We start from the raw sequence: 14,702 nt of genomic DNA on the forward strand, positions 1-14,702 counted from the left end.
AGGTCGATCAGTTTCAGCTTAGGGCCGTCGGCTATTGAGATATGCAAGGGATCACTAGGCTCCGAACGCTTGGTGACGGCAGTAACAGTGAATGGCATGAATCTGGGCGCAAGGTTCGGGTAGGTATTTGTCCCTTGGCCCGATTGGTTTGTCCTGAATTGATAATCCGCATTTGAAAGCCCCGGGTAGGGATTTGTTCCCATACCCGGTTCTCCTAATCCGCTTACCTACTCTAGTCCTAGGGTCAAGCTTACCCCGTTTACGACTGGTGAGCTTGCCTCGGATTGGACGTGGGCTCCCTGGTGTCCTACATAAATATGCAATGATGTATTCAGGTTTGTCCCGAGATCAAATGGGTAAGGTACCCATTGGAACGGTTGACCCGCAAAGGGTTGCCCCAAACCAAACTGAGCTTGTGTAGGTCTCCATTGAACAGGGTGTGCCTGGATTGTTTGTTGTTGTGTCGTTGCAAGTAAATTTTGGATTTGCGCCGGTGGTGAGGCTTCTGGGTTGGATTGGTCGTCAGCCATTGGAGGTAAGAAACTAGTAGCTCTTGTCTTCTTCTTCAAGAGCGATTCCTATACCAAGATGGTAGATCTGTTGTGTGATTCAGATCTCCTTTGGTGGACAATCAGGAGCGTAAGCGAAGAACAGTCAGAAGCCGAAGCTCTGATACCATGTAAGAAAGTGAAGAAGACTATAGAGATCTGGAATTCTTGTATATTTCGTATGTATTCTGATGTACATTTTTTCTGTAATTATAGTACAGAGATGAAATAATAAAAGGCAAACAAATATTTATGAAATCGAATCCAATCTCAATCTAAAGATCCTAACTAATTTATGTACAATTAAGATCAATTGAGATTCCGAGCATATCTCCCAAGATCAGATTCAAGCATATCTTCCAACATTCTAGAACCCTAAAATTAGGTACACCTAAGATAGTTGATTCATCAATTGTGTACGATCTTCCCTCCCGTTTTCTTCTCCAAAACCAATTTTTATGGCCTCATCACTCGGCTTTTCTTTTTTTTTTAATCAGAAACAACAATTTTCATTGCGAAGCAACAATTTCGTGGCAATCTATCTTTACTTTGGGCCTTAACAACCCAATCAGCTAACTCTATCTGGCTCTCTGTTTGTATGGAGCTAAACTGAGATTTGTGAAAGGCCTTAAGATCAAATGGGCTTCTTCGCTGATAAGGCCCTGCAAATTCCCAAACCGATCTGAACAGTGCCGACGCGATCTCGATTCCAGTCGAAGGGGAGGGGGGGCTTCCGTTCGTGACGCCACGGCCGTCGCCTCCGCCTGAGCTCCCGGAGCTACCTCGGCAGTCCGCCGACGCTGATTTTCAAGATCCCCTGATCCGGTGGCGGCCGGCCGCCATTGTTAAAGGCGGAAGCTTTCTGCAGCTCGGGGCTCTTCCCCTCGTGGCATTCCTGGCTGCATCGAAGGCGTCCTCCCACTAATAATTGCGTTGGATTTGGCTTCTTCGGCGCTCGAAAGGCGAGGTGGGTTTGGTTTTTTTATCTCTTCAGATCCGACACGATGCTTTTCTTTCGAGTTTTCAGCATGTTTTTTCGCTTTCCGTCGCAACTTCTTACGAACGGGTCATCCACCGAAAAGGAAACGAAAACTGGAGCAAGCCCATTTGTGCTTTTTCGAGCCAACGTCCAATTTGTTCATCAGCGGCCCATATCGGCATTTACCATCCTATAATTAAGTGAAAAAAAAAGGAGGATTAGCAAAAGAAATTGAATAAAGGGAAAATAATAAAAAATAAAAAAAGTGCGTAGATTGCTTCGATGGATCCTAAATCCCACAGCGTCGCTCCGAAAATGTTTTCGATGATGCCAAGGTGAGCTCGCCTCGTTATAATTCGTTCCCCCACGTTTGCTCCCACGCTGTCTTCCTCTTTTGGCTTGGATTCTCAGGTCTGCCTTCGCGTCTCTTCTCTTCCTCTCCTCTTTCCCGCTGCGCTACATGACGGGAGCGTGCCCTTGAAATTTCCAGCGATTTTAGTGATTCTAGCTCGAAGTGTGCGATCGGTTATGGACTGATGAAATGGTTGCTCGGCGATCAGACCGCGCGTGAATTTGTAGTGTTCGAGATATGGTTGATAATGGGTATTGATGGTTTGAGCGATTCATCGATGTTTATGGTTTGCGTGGTCCAGGTTCCTCGTTGTCGTCGGCGGATTCAATGGGGAATGCGTCGTCCATGCTGACCCAGTATGATATCGAAGAAGTTCAAGACCACTGTAATAATCTTTGTGGGTTTCTGGTTCTATTATGGTTTTTCCTCCATCTTCAATTGTTTCTTTTCTAATTAATCGGGGATTCATCACTGGATGTTTCTTTTTTGGTGTTGGTTCAGTTTCCCAGCAAGAGATTGTGTCGTTGTACGAGAGATTTTGCCAACTCGATCGGAATGCAAAAGGGTTTATCTCGGCGGATGAATTCTTATCGGTTCCAGAGTTTGCAATGAATCCACTTTCTCAGGTGGTGTCTCTAAATGTTGCTATGAGGAGACGCATTACATTTTCATTTCCGAGTAGGATGCTCATAATGCGTTCGTTTTTTGATTGACATAGAGGCTGCTTAAGATGGTGGATGGCTTGAATTTTAAAGATTTTGTGGCATTCTTGTCTGCTTTTAGTGCCAAAGCTAGCAAACAGCAGAAGATTGAATGTAAGTTTACTCAGCCTGTAAAAAGTTATCTTTCGACACTTTGTTCTGATAGGAGCTTTATCGCACCAGTTTAATTTGTGAAAAAACTTTCCACTCTTTGAAAATCATAGAAGATAAAAAGCGAGGCAGTGTCGGTATCTGTATAAAAGAAATTGATTGGCTTATCTAAGCAGCTCTTAGCATTACATCCAGATTGAAGTAATCTAAAAAGTTGGAAACCAGCAATGGTGTATGGCGAGATACCGAATTGTGGAAGTATAATTCCTTAGATGTGGGAATAATGAAATTAACCAGAGACCAGACCAGTAAATGAGTTCAATTAGAATTGAACTGATTTGAATCCGCAGACAGAAACCAGTCAGGTGGTTGAGAGCATCTATTTGCTCAGCATTTTTTGTGTTATGAAATTGCCTGTGGTTCAAGTTATATTATCACAGTTCTAGTATCATATTGTAAAACCGTAATCTCTCTCTCTCTCTCTCTCTCTCTCTCTCTCTCACACACACACCAAATGTAACTTTTTAAAGACACATCAGCTTAGGTGGATGAGTTGCCTGATGTTGTAAATCTTCCCTTCCTGCAGTGATTTTCAAGGTGTATGATTCGGACTGTAATGGAAAGGTCTCTTTCAATGACATTTTGGAAGTTTTGCGGGATTTATCGGGTCCATTTATGTCAGATGAACAAAGAGAGGTATATACTAATGGACTGGAGGTTCTCCTTCAATATTGTCAGTCTGTCTATGACAAGATTTTGTATAGGACATTGTTATGTTGTAATTAGGCATCCTCCAATATGGTATAGATGTGTTGGTCAAGCCTCATGTGTCCACTTCTCATTTGTGATTGTTCCTGTGGATTTGGATAGTGTCCATAGCAACATTTTATAGTGCATCTTGCTTAGTATATTGTAAGGTTGACGGCTTTATCACTCCCATCTGCTTGCCTGTGTACTTTTGAGCTAATTGGTGCCTTAAACATTTTCTATAGCAAGTCTTGGTTCAAGTGTTGAAGGAAGCTGGTTACACAAGGGAATCCTATTTATTGTTGGATGACTTCGTTAAGGTATGAGTAGCTCCTTTTATACTGATGGTAAAGGTTAATGCTAAATACAACCAATTGATAATATGGCTTCACATTTATCATTATAGTACTATGGACCAATGATAAGTTTCCCTTTCATTCTAAAGAAGATAAAATTATCATAGATTTGGATTGAAATATGCCTAAGTTGTTTCTACATGATAATTTACTGTCAGAATATGGTATGCGTAATTTTTCTCAAAGCAAATAATTGAGTCTCATCTGTCATCACTGGAGTCAACTAAAAGAACGGTGGAAGTCCTAGGATACTCTATTTTTCTAGAGAAAAAGGTTATTTATTGTATAGTTTTTCACGTACCATCTTCAGAAGTAATGCTCGCAATTTTGACACAATCATAACAAAATATCTTTAATTGTGTATTGAAGTATGGAAGCGTATCCAATTCCAAATTGATTGCATTGACTCATGGTTTCATATCTTTTAATGATGAAGATATAGTATCGGATATCATGACATACCACCTTGCACGTGATGGACCAACAGGCAATCGAACATTATGGCCCAATCGCCCATCATACTGGGAATCCTTTTTTGTATTTTTATCTTCTTTATGATGGTTTAAGCATAGATGTTCTTAGCACGTTAACTGATCCATGCTTGACGAACTTTGAACTAAACTTTTATGCTTTTCCTTTTTTCTGCATTTGAATGATCTCTGTCATCACCAACATCACTTCTCTTTGACATGATTCAGGTTTTTGGAAACTCCGACCTAAAAATGGAGGTGGAAGTACCAGTTGACTGAGGAGCGGTCCATTTCGCCATGCTCTGGAAAATATGCTGCACCAAAATGTGCCCGTCAAGGTTCCCATGGGAATAGCGAACATGAACCAGGAAGAGATGGCGTTTCCTTTCTCGCTCTGATTGTGCCCAGAGGAGAGAATGAGCAAATAGGAAAGATGTATATTGAAATAAAATCTGCTCCCTTGGAATGTAATATTGGACAAAACAACAATATTTTGTCTCTAGATTTTTGTCCTCTCTCGGACGTGGTTTGATCGAATCCAGAAACAGATCAGGATAGGTATAAGTTGGATGCTGCAATTTTGTTTGTTCATTGGGTTGGCACCTTCTCTCTATTCTGGGTGGCATTCTCATTTCTGCATCGTTCGAGCGTCTACCGTTCTTAATGTCATTTTCATTGTCCATGATGGTCTTATTGGCATAAGAGGTCGATGGAAGCAATTTGAATTTGTCAGAAACCCTCCTAGTTAAACGCAAGAACGAGCATCATCAAGAGTATGAATGCTGGGGCCCTTCTGGGGTCTTCACCTCTTGCCACCCCGGCGCACCTAACTTCTTTAGGGTCAAATCATACACGCAAGCACTTGAAAATTTTGGAGTATAATCATCTGCGCGGTACGACATTTTAGAAAATGAAAGCCAAGCTGGAAAATTTATGTTAAATGGTCATGGTAGTAATGTGTGAAATTCCATGGTTAAACTTAGAAAAAGGACAATTGATATTGGAGACTGAGAGGAGTGTATATGCAAGTCTACCACAGAGAAAAAAGAATTGCTTAAATGGTTGGTCAAATTTGACCAAAATAAAAAATGATCGGTCAAAAAGGTAACAAATAACTGGAGATATCTTAGATAAATCCATGTGTGTAATTTCTGAGATCTGCACAAATAATCAGCTTTGCTTCTTTATTCAAGGTCAAATTGTTTTGAAACAGGGCAAGATTCTGTCAAACAACAATTAACCAGTTTGGACAACAGGGTAGGCTCAATTGTTCACTTCTTCCTTTTGGAAGGTGGCTGAGTTTGCGCATCCTCCTCCTCATCATCCTCCTCATCATCATCGTCGTCCTCCTCCTCCTCATCCTCATCGTCGTCGTCGTCGTCGTCGTCGTCGTCATCTTCATCGTCATCCTCATCGTCACTTCCCTCATCACTGTCAGCCTCGCTATAATCATCATCAGACCCCTCCACATCATCATCACTGTCATCTTCTCCCTCATCGTCATCCTCGCCATCATCGCCCTCCCCATCACCTTTGTTCTCAGGGTCCTGAGATGCCATTTCACCAGTGTCCTCATTCTCTGGCAATGGCTCTTTCACTCCAACTAAATCAGCTGCCGTAAACCTAATCGGCATACATAATTACTCCAAATTATTATCTGCCATACAATCAAAATATGAGGCCAATCAAAGACAAATGAAAAGGGGGAAAAGTTTCAAACCTTTGATCTGAACCAATTTTCATAAATACAGAGTCCTCGCCATGCCGCAATGCAACCTGAAGTGAGCGTCAACCAAGCAAAAATGTTAGACGCTTGTTCAAATTCCCATGTACCTAACGTTGGACAAAAAATAATTTCCAATATAAATGAGAAATAGCTAGATGGCAAATCAGAGAATCACACGACAGAACCTGCAAATTGTGGGAATTTGACAAGATGAAACCCAAAATTAACATAATAGATCAGAAACAGAGAGGTGACACAGGTATGGAATAAAACGAAATTTGCCAGGTCTAATAGACTAAAGCAAGATAATTAGTATTTTTAGCAGCAACGGATATTAATTTGACTAACCGAGTGAAGAGAAAAAGTAGAGCAAGGATGACATCATTTACATTTCCTCAAGAACAAAGACAAGGGCAACATATTGATAAAAATGAAGAAAGCATACATCTGTATATTTCTCAATATACATTGAGACTATTCAAAAGATTTGGAATATACATCACACTATTCAAGGTAATTCAAGCACCAAGCGCCAAGAGATTAGCAGCATGTAAGTACACAAATTACTCCTGTTCAAAACACGGACTTGCCCTACCACTTATAAAAAATAGGCCCTCTACATCAAAAAGATATACTAGCATCTCAACAGCGTTAACTTTCCTTAAGAAGTGAAAAGGGGCAAGTCAATAAGAGGAGGCACAACTAATTAAATGAGGACTTGAAATTTAAGTCGAAGTGATGATACTCTTCAAACTTACTTTGAGTGTATACGCGAGAGACCAGATTAATCCCTCAGCTAGCTTGCCAATAAAAGGAAAATGAAAAAGAAAAAGAAAAAGAAAAAGATGGAAACAAAGAGCAAGCTTGTCTTGAGCCCACTGCTCCAACAAAAACAGCTGAAAACATTTAAGTAATCACTACATGAAGGAAAGTTCTTGCAATAGGAATAAGAGAGAAATCTTGTATGTATAACAGTCATCTCCTCGTAGTCAAATCTCCAAGTTCTTTGAATGCTTGAACAAGTAGGTCTAATTGCTGAGTTATGTGATGGCGAACTCAACAAAGTTGACAGTTGATGCTGTTACTGTAAAAAAGAATATTCTTGATGTTCTGAATTAGGTGTGTCATGGATCCAGATCCATCTATCGAAAGAAATAACAAGAAAGTAATGAAATTGATCATACATTTCTCTTACAGAAGCTACAGGGTATAATTGAAAGAGCGATCAAATTAATGGAAGCATCAGTTACATTCATCTTAGAATCAACTTCTCTACCAGTTTCCAAATTAATCCTGTGGATTCGTACAATTCCAAAGAACATGAAAGTAATAAAGTATAGGTTTATGCAAAATCCAACTTTCTTAAATAGAATACAATCATGTAGGTTATCACCTGAATTCGTTTCCTTGCCCAGCCAGATATGGTATGGATTAGGTAAGATACAAAGGACGATCAGGATTCCGTTTTACCGGGCGGATGCACGTCTACGCGAATCCTCATGCAATTTATCTTTTGCCCCACTAATCATGAGATTATCCGACTCCGATTTTTTTAACATACAGGATTTCAATGCATTCTCGCCCAATAAGGTAGGCCAGTAGTTGATCCACAGGCACCGTCGCGCCGCGTCGCGTCGCTTTTCCTTATTTTCGTGATCGCCCTTTTTCCCCTCTTTTCTAACACTGTTTTTGCTCAAAATCATGCATCATGAGTTTCGACGTGCCGCGAAAACTACAGGGACCTTCAAACCGACCACATCAACACTCTAGGATTCAACGTAGACACGATCGAAGCATGGTTCTGCTCTAAAGCCACGGTTTAACGAAGACCATTCATCTCAAGAACGAATCTTTTTCACATGTGAATCAAATTCGCATACCACGGAGCTAAAAACAGCCAAGCAGACACACCATCGAGCTTCAATTCTTGATAAAACGAGGGAACAGAGAAAAAAAAAAACGAGGCAAAGCGAGAAGCGGGTACCAGGAGCAGGAGCAAGCAAGCGGCGCTCTGAACCAGCAGAGCAGCTTCGATCACGAAAGTTCGCACCTTTGGCACCACCCCGGCGTCGAGGCTGGCGTTGCCACCGTACACGCTCGCCATTTCCCGCTGCACTCGAACCATTTTTCGAGCAAGACGGATTAAACCCAGGAGAAGAGAATTAACGAATAAAAAAAATCTCAAAGGAAATAAAAATTCCAACTTGTACCTCCAGAGAGAGACACGACGGTCCACAGAGAGAGAAAGAGTAGACAGGGTCGCTCGAGACAAGGGGGGGAGAGGGAGACCAGGGCCGTAGTCGGAACACCTTAAAAAGGAGGGAGCTTTAGGGTTTGGACTCTGGTTTTGAAGGGCTGGTCTCTCCTTCGGACACTGCACAGTCACTTGCGGCGCGGCCCACGCGCCCTGCCACGTGAGCACCCACGTGAATCTAGCCTCTGGGTGGGTCATAATTCAAAATCCCCACTTAAAATCCAAGTGGGTTTTTTTTTTTTTGACCCATCAGACCGAGAAAATATTACGTATCCCAAGGGTGCCACGCAATTTTTGCTCTGAACCATGACACCTGTCCGTGTCCCTGGCTCACCTCTCTGCAAACGCTCTGCTCTCCTCTGCTCTCCTCTGCAAACAACTTTGTAAATGGGCATATCCTTTTCGGAGGGAAACATGTTTTTGGGTGAGGTTCCCATCGACTCGGAGACGAGGTACGTTCTCCAAACCAAGGAAAAAGTGGTAGGTCGAGATTTCCATGAACACGGTTTAACTGTCGATTTTTCTTATCTTTTGATGACTTATGCCAATTAAGAGAAATATCGCTGAATTGTCTAAGTTCTTATGCTTATAATTCTAAACCAACGTGAGAATAGTTTGAGATTTTTAGCAAGAGTTAAAAATCGTAGATGCTTGCGTATTCAATGTGCGACAATGTAATGATTGAAAAGGATGATTTTCTCACCACCATTAATAACTTGCAACATTTTTTTTATTAGATTAATAACCCGTAATTGCGATCAATGTTAAATGGAGAAACTTTTCATGTCCTACTTAAATAATCATAAGGTTTGAATTACGAGAATAAGTCTGGGCAGGTGGCCCTTCGTATCCTAATTGCTTAGGATAGTTGTCTCTGGATGCAAAATCAAACTCATCTTACGGTAAAGTAAACGAAGCAATATCATTTTCTATGGAAGCCAAAGTCATTCATTGGCCATTGCAACAACGGCGTGAAATAACGTAGAGGCTAGGTGAAATATGGGCTTTTTTTTAGAAGTACACAATTTGCCTGGACTACAAATCTCTCATTTATGCCTTGTCCGGAGAGAAGACCATTCATCCGATAGATATCCTCGCTATGTTACAACAAAAACTTATTTGCCTGAGAGCATAGAGAATGAACTCACCATCATTAATCAATTTCACTCAAAAACAGAAAATTAATACGACTCTTGACCAAAGTAATTGAGCCAAGGAACTAGAATGAGGAACCTTCTCAAGATCCAAAACCCCCCTCAGAAACAATGCTGATAGAAGATACGCTGGGATCATGAGAGCAATCGTGCGCATGGCGGTGATGATGCTCTACCACATTAGAGAAAGATCGACATTAGTTCACTCTACTATCTCTTTCCTGTGTGATAAACAGCAACATATCCAGACAATACAATCACGAAATTAGACAGGTCTTTAACTCTATTCCAACTGAAGCAGCAAGCACTTTAAGTGAGCTCAACAAGACAAGTATGCTCCTTCGAGTGTCAAACGCTAACAGGGTTTAAGTCAGGCATTGGCATCTACCATGGTTATGTTACCGCATGATTGCAACATGACCATGGTGTTACTAGAGAGTATGCTACATGTGTATTCAGCATAAATTCCTTTATCATTTCATTAGTAGGAATCAAATTTCATATTCAGGGAAAATCTAACTGGCAAATGTTATACAATGACTAACACTGAGTTAATGAGAATACACTTTAATTCTCAAAGGAATCTATTAGCTCTTAGTTGACCAGTGCAAAATGAGAATAACTGACAATCAAGCCACAACCATCAGCAATTTAATAAACAGCACTACATAATAAAATTGCATGCACTCACCATGGTCATGATCGTGTTCGTGATGGTGGTGGTGATGGTGATCATATTCGTGGTCATGATCGTGATCGTGATCATGCTCATGGTCCTGATGATCTTCCTTTGCCTCTTTAGCGTTGAAGGCACCTCAATTCTGGTGAGAACCCAAAACAGAAACTACAGGCGGGGCAATAGGACCTCAAGACATCAAGGGACCGCATCCTGGATTCTACAACTTGGATTCCTCACAAAATTGTCAAGTAATGCAATCTTAATCAGGCTAGTGACATATACAATCAATTCTAAACTTTCACCCAGTCCAGCAAGCCTGCAGCTTAATTAATATTTCTAAATCAAGTGTTGCCCTGGGGCAGTGAAAAGAAAAGTCAGGTATCTTCAGTGATTATTCCATGCCAATTAATCAAATTTGGGTTTAAGTCGATGCTTCAAGTCATTTAGTGTCCTTCCCCTCAGCAAATGGTCGAAAACTAACGGTATTCAGTAACCTGCAGACAAATCCATCCATCCATCCCAGCACAATTATAATCGACGAGCTTTGCCTTTCCAAATCAAAGCCTCAAATATCAAGAACATAATCCAAGTCAACTTACCCAGACTTTGTCCACTTTAGTTGAGCCATGTGATACATGTTCTGTTTAGCAAATAACAGATCATAATCCTGTTCAGGTGCGAGAGAGATCAAAGCTCATGAATGCAGTAGCAACGGAAGTTCAGATAGGAGAGAGGATCAAGTAGAAAATCGACCGAAGTGTATGGATTTGAAATTCTATCATCAAAGTACACAAGCTTTCTTATCCTTAAAACAAGCACAAAGGCTTTTTAAGAAAATCAATTTGCCACACTTGTTTACTATTATGCGGTCTGCAAAGGTAATTTGTTCAACTACCTCATTCACAACACCTTTTCACTTAACGTCGTCCAGGTCAAAATTAGTGTGGTTGGCATCAACCAAAGTAACCACTCCATCCAATTTAACATCATTAAAAATTTGGTCCTCAGCATAGAAAGTCTGGATTATTGTTGCTGGGTTTGCCAATCCTGCAATGGCCAAATGAAGGTCATCAACTGTGATCGGTAGTTCTTTGGCCTAAAGAAAATGTATGATCATTATAGTCCTACCAGCTACACTATTAAATTTTAATGACAATAAGAAGCTGCTGGAAAATGGATCTTGCGTGTTGGAAATAAACAGAAAGTATGAATACAAGAAGTCCACATAAAAACCAGGTCATGGTTTATACGCACTTGCAGGCTTTCCAACGATCATGGTCGGCTCAGAATTCCCTCTCTGGGAACAGAATAGGAGCAACCAGAGACCAAATGTAGAGGGCTGCAGTGGCCCAGCTGGTGACAATTCAAACCCAGACAGACGGCCAACCAACATCCACCAACCTTCCACTTTCTCCAACTGATGTCGACCACCCAGTCAAAATCATAGCAGAATACATACTCGCAAGAGAGAAAATGATATGGAAGAAAGAGTATGAGAATGTGACTGGCTTAGACTTCTCTTTCTCTTCCTGCTCTTCTGCCTTGTTGTCCAGGGCCAGCAATGGCTTGCCTGCACCTTGGAATTGCAAGTCATTTAGACACAGAATATGATATCAGTGTGATTTTCTATCTAAAAGAATGGCACCTTCCCTTATTTATAATGACAATAAATCATGGCACATAGTTGCTTTTTTAAGTAAAAGTATATTTAGACTAAAACAAGCAATAAATAAAACAGGAGAGTTGGTAGAAAAATCAGTTATAAGAGCACATTTGGTTGGAAAGTCACTAACGGGCATCCCACTCAAACTTAAAGAGAGAGACTCCTTCATAAATTGACATTTCTCCTTCTGATTTTCCGGATGTGCTTGGAGCTACTGTTTATCGACATATATATTTGATCTTTAACCTCATGCACCTCAGAATTTAAAATAAACCTCTGAACCTTGCTCACCAGGAAAAGGTCCAGGTTGACACTCTGAAATGCAACTATGATTCATCAGAGTATAGTTTGAATACAGTTGAGAAATAAAGGCCTCAAACTCTCCCATTCAACTGAAAGACTTGGATAATTCTAAATGAAAGCCAAAGATATGAGAGGGAGAGGGAGGGAGGGAGGGAGGGAGGGAGAACTAAACAGAAACCTTATTCAAACAACAAATCTCAAGATAAAATTCCAAGCAGCAAATACAGAAATATGCAATAAACAAGAAAACATCGACATCAGAAACATGGATACCAGTCACGGTGAATTTACCTGCACGAGGTGAACTAGGTGGGGAGAGAACAGTTGTAGAAAATCCAGCCCTGACGGCAGAGTAGACCACTGAAAGAACAGTAGTGACCAGACCTAGAGTAAGGGTCCCAGTGGAAACAGCTTTAGAGTGCGCATGAAGACCATTGCACTCATAGTCCCTTGGTTCACTAGCAAGTCCATTGTAACAGAGGTACATGCAGTACAAAGATATAACTGCAGATGGCAAGATGCTTCCATTTACCAGGGGGATAGAGCAATAATAACATTGTAAAATCGTTCTTTGATAATGCACAGCCACTCAAATAGATGGAAAGAGCATCATGAGGAAATGTTATCCACCAGATATGTGCACAGTACCATAGCAAGTAACCAAAATATTCTGAAATAACATCATATGAAGCACAAAAGTCCCTCTAACTTATCACTTCAGGAGAATTCAAATCCAAGGGCATGCAAGAATGGACAAATTCTTATATTCCAGAGAAAGCAGGAAATCCAATGACGCTGAAACAAGGGGCAGGAACTGCTAGTAGCCATCCTCTGAGTTAAACCTTTTCTCTTCAAGAGTCTAACGAAAGGTTGACACAATGAAGGGAAATACTTAAGAATTTCTGTAACCTAAAGGAACCAGTTTGCTACTGCTCCAACCTCTCTGCAAAGAAAGCATGGAGAGCACTAAATCAAGTAACCATGTAGAGAAACGGAACGCCAATTCACCAAGCACTGAGAATCACAATGACAAATTTCCAAGCATTTGTAATAACCACCTGCTGGTCATTCAAGTATAGATTTACCTGAGGTCAAATACTCACAGCATAATCAATGTAATAGTACAAAAATTGTGAAGAAGCACACAAGAAAACAGAGTATGATGCATAAGAAGTTAGGAACTTACTGCAGGGTGCAGGGCAACCACAGCAAAAAGAAACGCGAAGATCAAAGTCATGACAATGACGAAGGTATTGAGCCCACAATCATGTCCAGATGGTGTGAAAAAATGAAAGAGGACCCCAGAGAAGGTGAAGGCGGCCACATAACAAACAAGTGAAACCATAAACAAAGCAATATACCTACACATGAAGAAAGTCATGGACACAATCAGTAATATGGAGATAAATAAAGTTGCAAACAGGCAGGATCTATATGCTAATCAAATTAAATAATCCAAATATAGCTAGAGAAGATGGAACTGACAAAATGAATAGATATAAGGGAAAGCCCTGATAAGCAGCTTAATGCCATAAGAAGACATTATTTCATTAAAAAGCAAACTAACCAGAATTGCTCGTCATATCCAACCCATTTGTCATTCCATCCATGAACAAAATCCAGCAAAAGGAAGACTTGAATGAGAAGAAAGAATCCCGAGCCAAATTTTGAAGTGGACTCTGCAACAGAAAAGTTCAATAGGTACTAAATCCAAGCATTGAAAATGTGGTTTTCTAAAGGGCAAATAACTGAATAATTCAATAAAACAAATCTGCTTGCTTCAAACTTTACAATTGTATGCAAAAACTACTTTTTCTAACCATGAAACCCTCAAAGGAATGCTATAAAGTTGCCTTCCCACCTACTAAGGCACTCAACACTCACGGTCAAACATATCACGGCTCAAATATGTTCAGATTATAGCAAATTTGACATGGGAAAAGATGACAGAGAAATTCCATGTGAAGCAGGTTTTGAATCTCACCGTAAAAGCTGATGATCTCATTTGGAAGGAAAAACATGAAGATTACCAATAGGCACCAGCAAATGATTTTCATCATCCATCCACCATGGTGAATACCGTCACGAGGGTCCCTTTGATTTTTCACCCCAATCATCATAATAGCAAGGATCGTGAAAAAGAGAAAGTTCCCCAAGCTCACCCTCGAGACAGCATCAGTTTCAAACCACTCCCTGTCCGGTGTCTTGTGAAATTGATTGATCCCTGCATGACAAACAGTGTCTCTATATCATGACAACTTAAGGGTTATTCCAACTACAACAGAATTGCATAAAAGATGACATCTATGCAGTGTTCCCCGATCATGAGCATGTATGTCCGCAGACTAATCATCCTCCAAGACAAACTTAGGCATCACAATGACAAAGCCGCCCAAAAGCATTGAAAAGACCGAAACAAGTTTCTGTGCATGAAAAAATCCCGAAGGTACCAGCGAGAAGGCCACCCCCTGCTTGCTCCGGTTCCTGTGCTTCGTGCTGCGTCTCTGGGCGGCCCGCCCCAGTCTCAACATCGTCAATCGCCAGGAAGTGCACAGTCCGCCTGCTTCCTCCAATATCGACAGTGACTTCCATCGGCTGATTGATCGCGGGAGCAGCAGTTGGAGCTTCAGTGGAGAGAGTGTATGAGAAATGTTGTATG

At 40.9% G+C, this 14,702-nt stretch overlaps 3 protein-coding genes across 8 annotated transcripts; 1 reads left to right on the forward strand and 2 right to left on the reverse strand.

Annotated features, from left to right (window-relative positions):
- The first annotated feature begins 1,260 nt into the window (after positions 1-1,260).
- On the forward strand, positions 1,261-4,903 carry LOC104450597 (calcineurin subunit B). 6 transcript variants are annotated; one of them, XM_039314183.1, is made up of 7 exons: positions 1,261-1,515; positions 2,181-2,264; positions 2,381-2,505; positions 2,598-2,694; positions 3,278-3,387; positions 3,684-3,758; positions 4,493-4,903. In XM_039314183.1, the coding sequence occupies exons 2-7, from the start codon at positions 2,207-2,209 to the stop codon at positions 4,541-4,543; spliced, it is 516 nt and encodes a 171-aa protein (XP_039170117.1). In that variant the 5' UTR covers positions 1,261-1,515; positions 2,181-2,206; the 3' UTR covers positions 4,544-4,903.
- A 492-nt stretch (positions 4,904-5,395) lies between these two features.
- LOC104450598 (pheromone-processing carboxypeptidase KEX1) lies at positions 5,396-8,352 on the reverse strand. Its single transcript, XM_010065226.3, has 4 exons — positions 8,201-8,352; positions 7,975-8,100; positions 5,985-6,040; positions 5,396-5,887 (listed from the first exon to the last, which is right to left on the reverse strand). Exons 2-4 carry the CDS (start codon positions 8,092-8,094, stop codon positions 5,536-5,538), a joined length of 528 nt encoding a protein of 175 aa, XP_010063528.2. The 5' UTR covers positions 8,095-8,100; positions 8,201-8,352; the 3' UTR covers positions 5,396-5,535.
- Positions 8,353-11,244: 2,892 nt separating this feature from the next.
- LOC104450600 (serine incorporator 3-like) lies at positions 11,245-14,295 on the reverse strand. Its single transcript, XM_039315035.1, has 5 exons — positions 14,028-14,295; positions 13,611-13,722; positions 13,230-13,404; positions 12,335-12,575; positions 11,245-11,653 (listed from the first exon to the last, which is right to left on the reverse strand). The coding sequence occupies exons 1-5, from the start codon at positions 14,161-14,163 to the stop codon at positions 11,442-11,444; spliced, it is 876 nt and encodes a 291-aa protein (XP_039170969.1). The 5' UTR covers positions 14,164-14,295; the 3' UTR covers positions 11,245-11,441.
- Between the last annotated feature and the right edge of the window lie 407 nt (positions 14,296-14,702).

The sequence above is a fragment of the Eucalyptus grandis genome, chromosome 6 (assembly GCF_016545825.1).
Source record: "Eucalyptus grandis isolate ANBG69807.140 chromosome 6, ASM1654582v1, whole genome shotgun sequence".
In the NCBI taxonomy this organism is placed as follows: Eukaryota; Viridiplantae; Streptophyta; class Magnoliopsida; order Myrtales; family Myrtaceae; genus Eucalyptus; species Eucalyptus grandis.

Excerpts from the sequence above, each read along its gene's own strand:
- LOC104450597 (XM_010065222.3), top strand. The coding sequence starts at position 2,207 with ATGGGGAATGCGTCGTCCATGCTGACCCAGTATGATATCGAAGAAGTT. Across the intron at positions 2,277-2,380 it reads AGACCACTGTAATAATCTTT|TTTCCCAGCAAGAGATTGTG; the intron begins GTGGGTTTCTGG and ends GTGTTGGTTCAG. Across the intron at positions 3,388-3,683 it reads TGTCAGATGAACAAAGAGAG|CAAGTCTTGGTTCAAGTGTT; the intron begins GTATATACTAAT and ends CATTTTCTATAG.
- LOC104450598 (XM_010065226.3), bottom strand. The coding sequence starts at position 8,094 with ATGGCGAGCGTGTACGGTGGCAACGCCAGCCTCGACGCCGGGGTGGTG. Across the intron at positions 6,041-7,974 it reads CTTGCTTGCTCCTGCTCCTG|GTTGCATTGCGGCATGGCGA; the intron begins GTACCCGCTTCT and ends CGCTCACTTCAG. Across the intron at positions 5,888-5,984 it reads AAAATTGGTTCAGATCAAAG|GTTTACGGCAGCTGATTTAG; the intron begins GTTTGAAACTTT and ends TATGCCGATTAG.
- LOC104450600 (XM_039315035.1), bottom strand. The coding sequence starts at position 14,163 with ATGATGATTGGGGTGAAAAATCAAAGGGACCCTCGTGACGGTATTCAC. Across the intron at positions 13,723-14,027 it reads TGAGATCATCAGCTTTTACG|AGTCCACTTCAAAATTTGGC; the intron begins GTGAGATTCAAA and ends TTTCTGTTGCAG. Across the intron at positions 11,654-12,334 it reads ACCTAGTTCACCTCGTGCAG|GTGCAGGCAAGCCATTGCTG; the intron begins GTAAATTCACCG and ends TGCAATTCCAAG.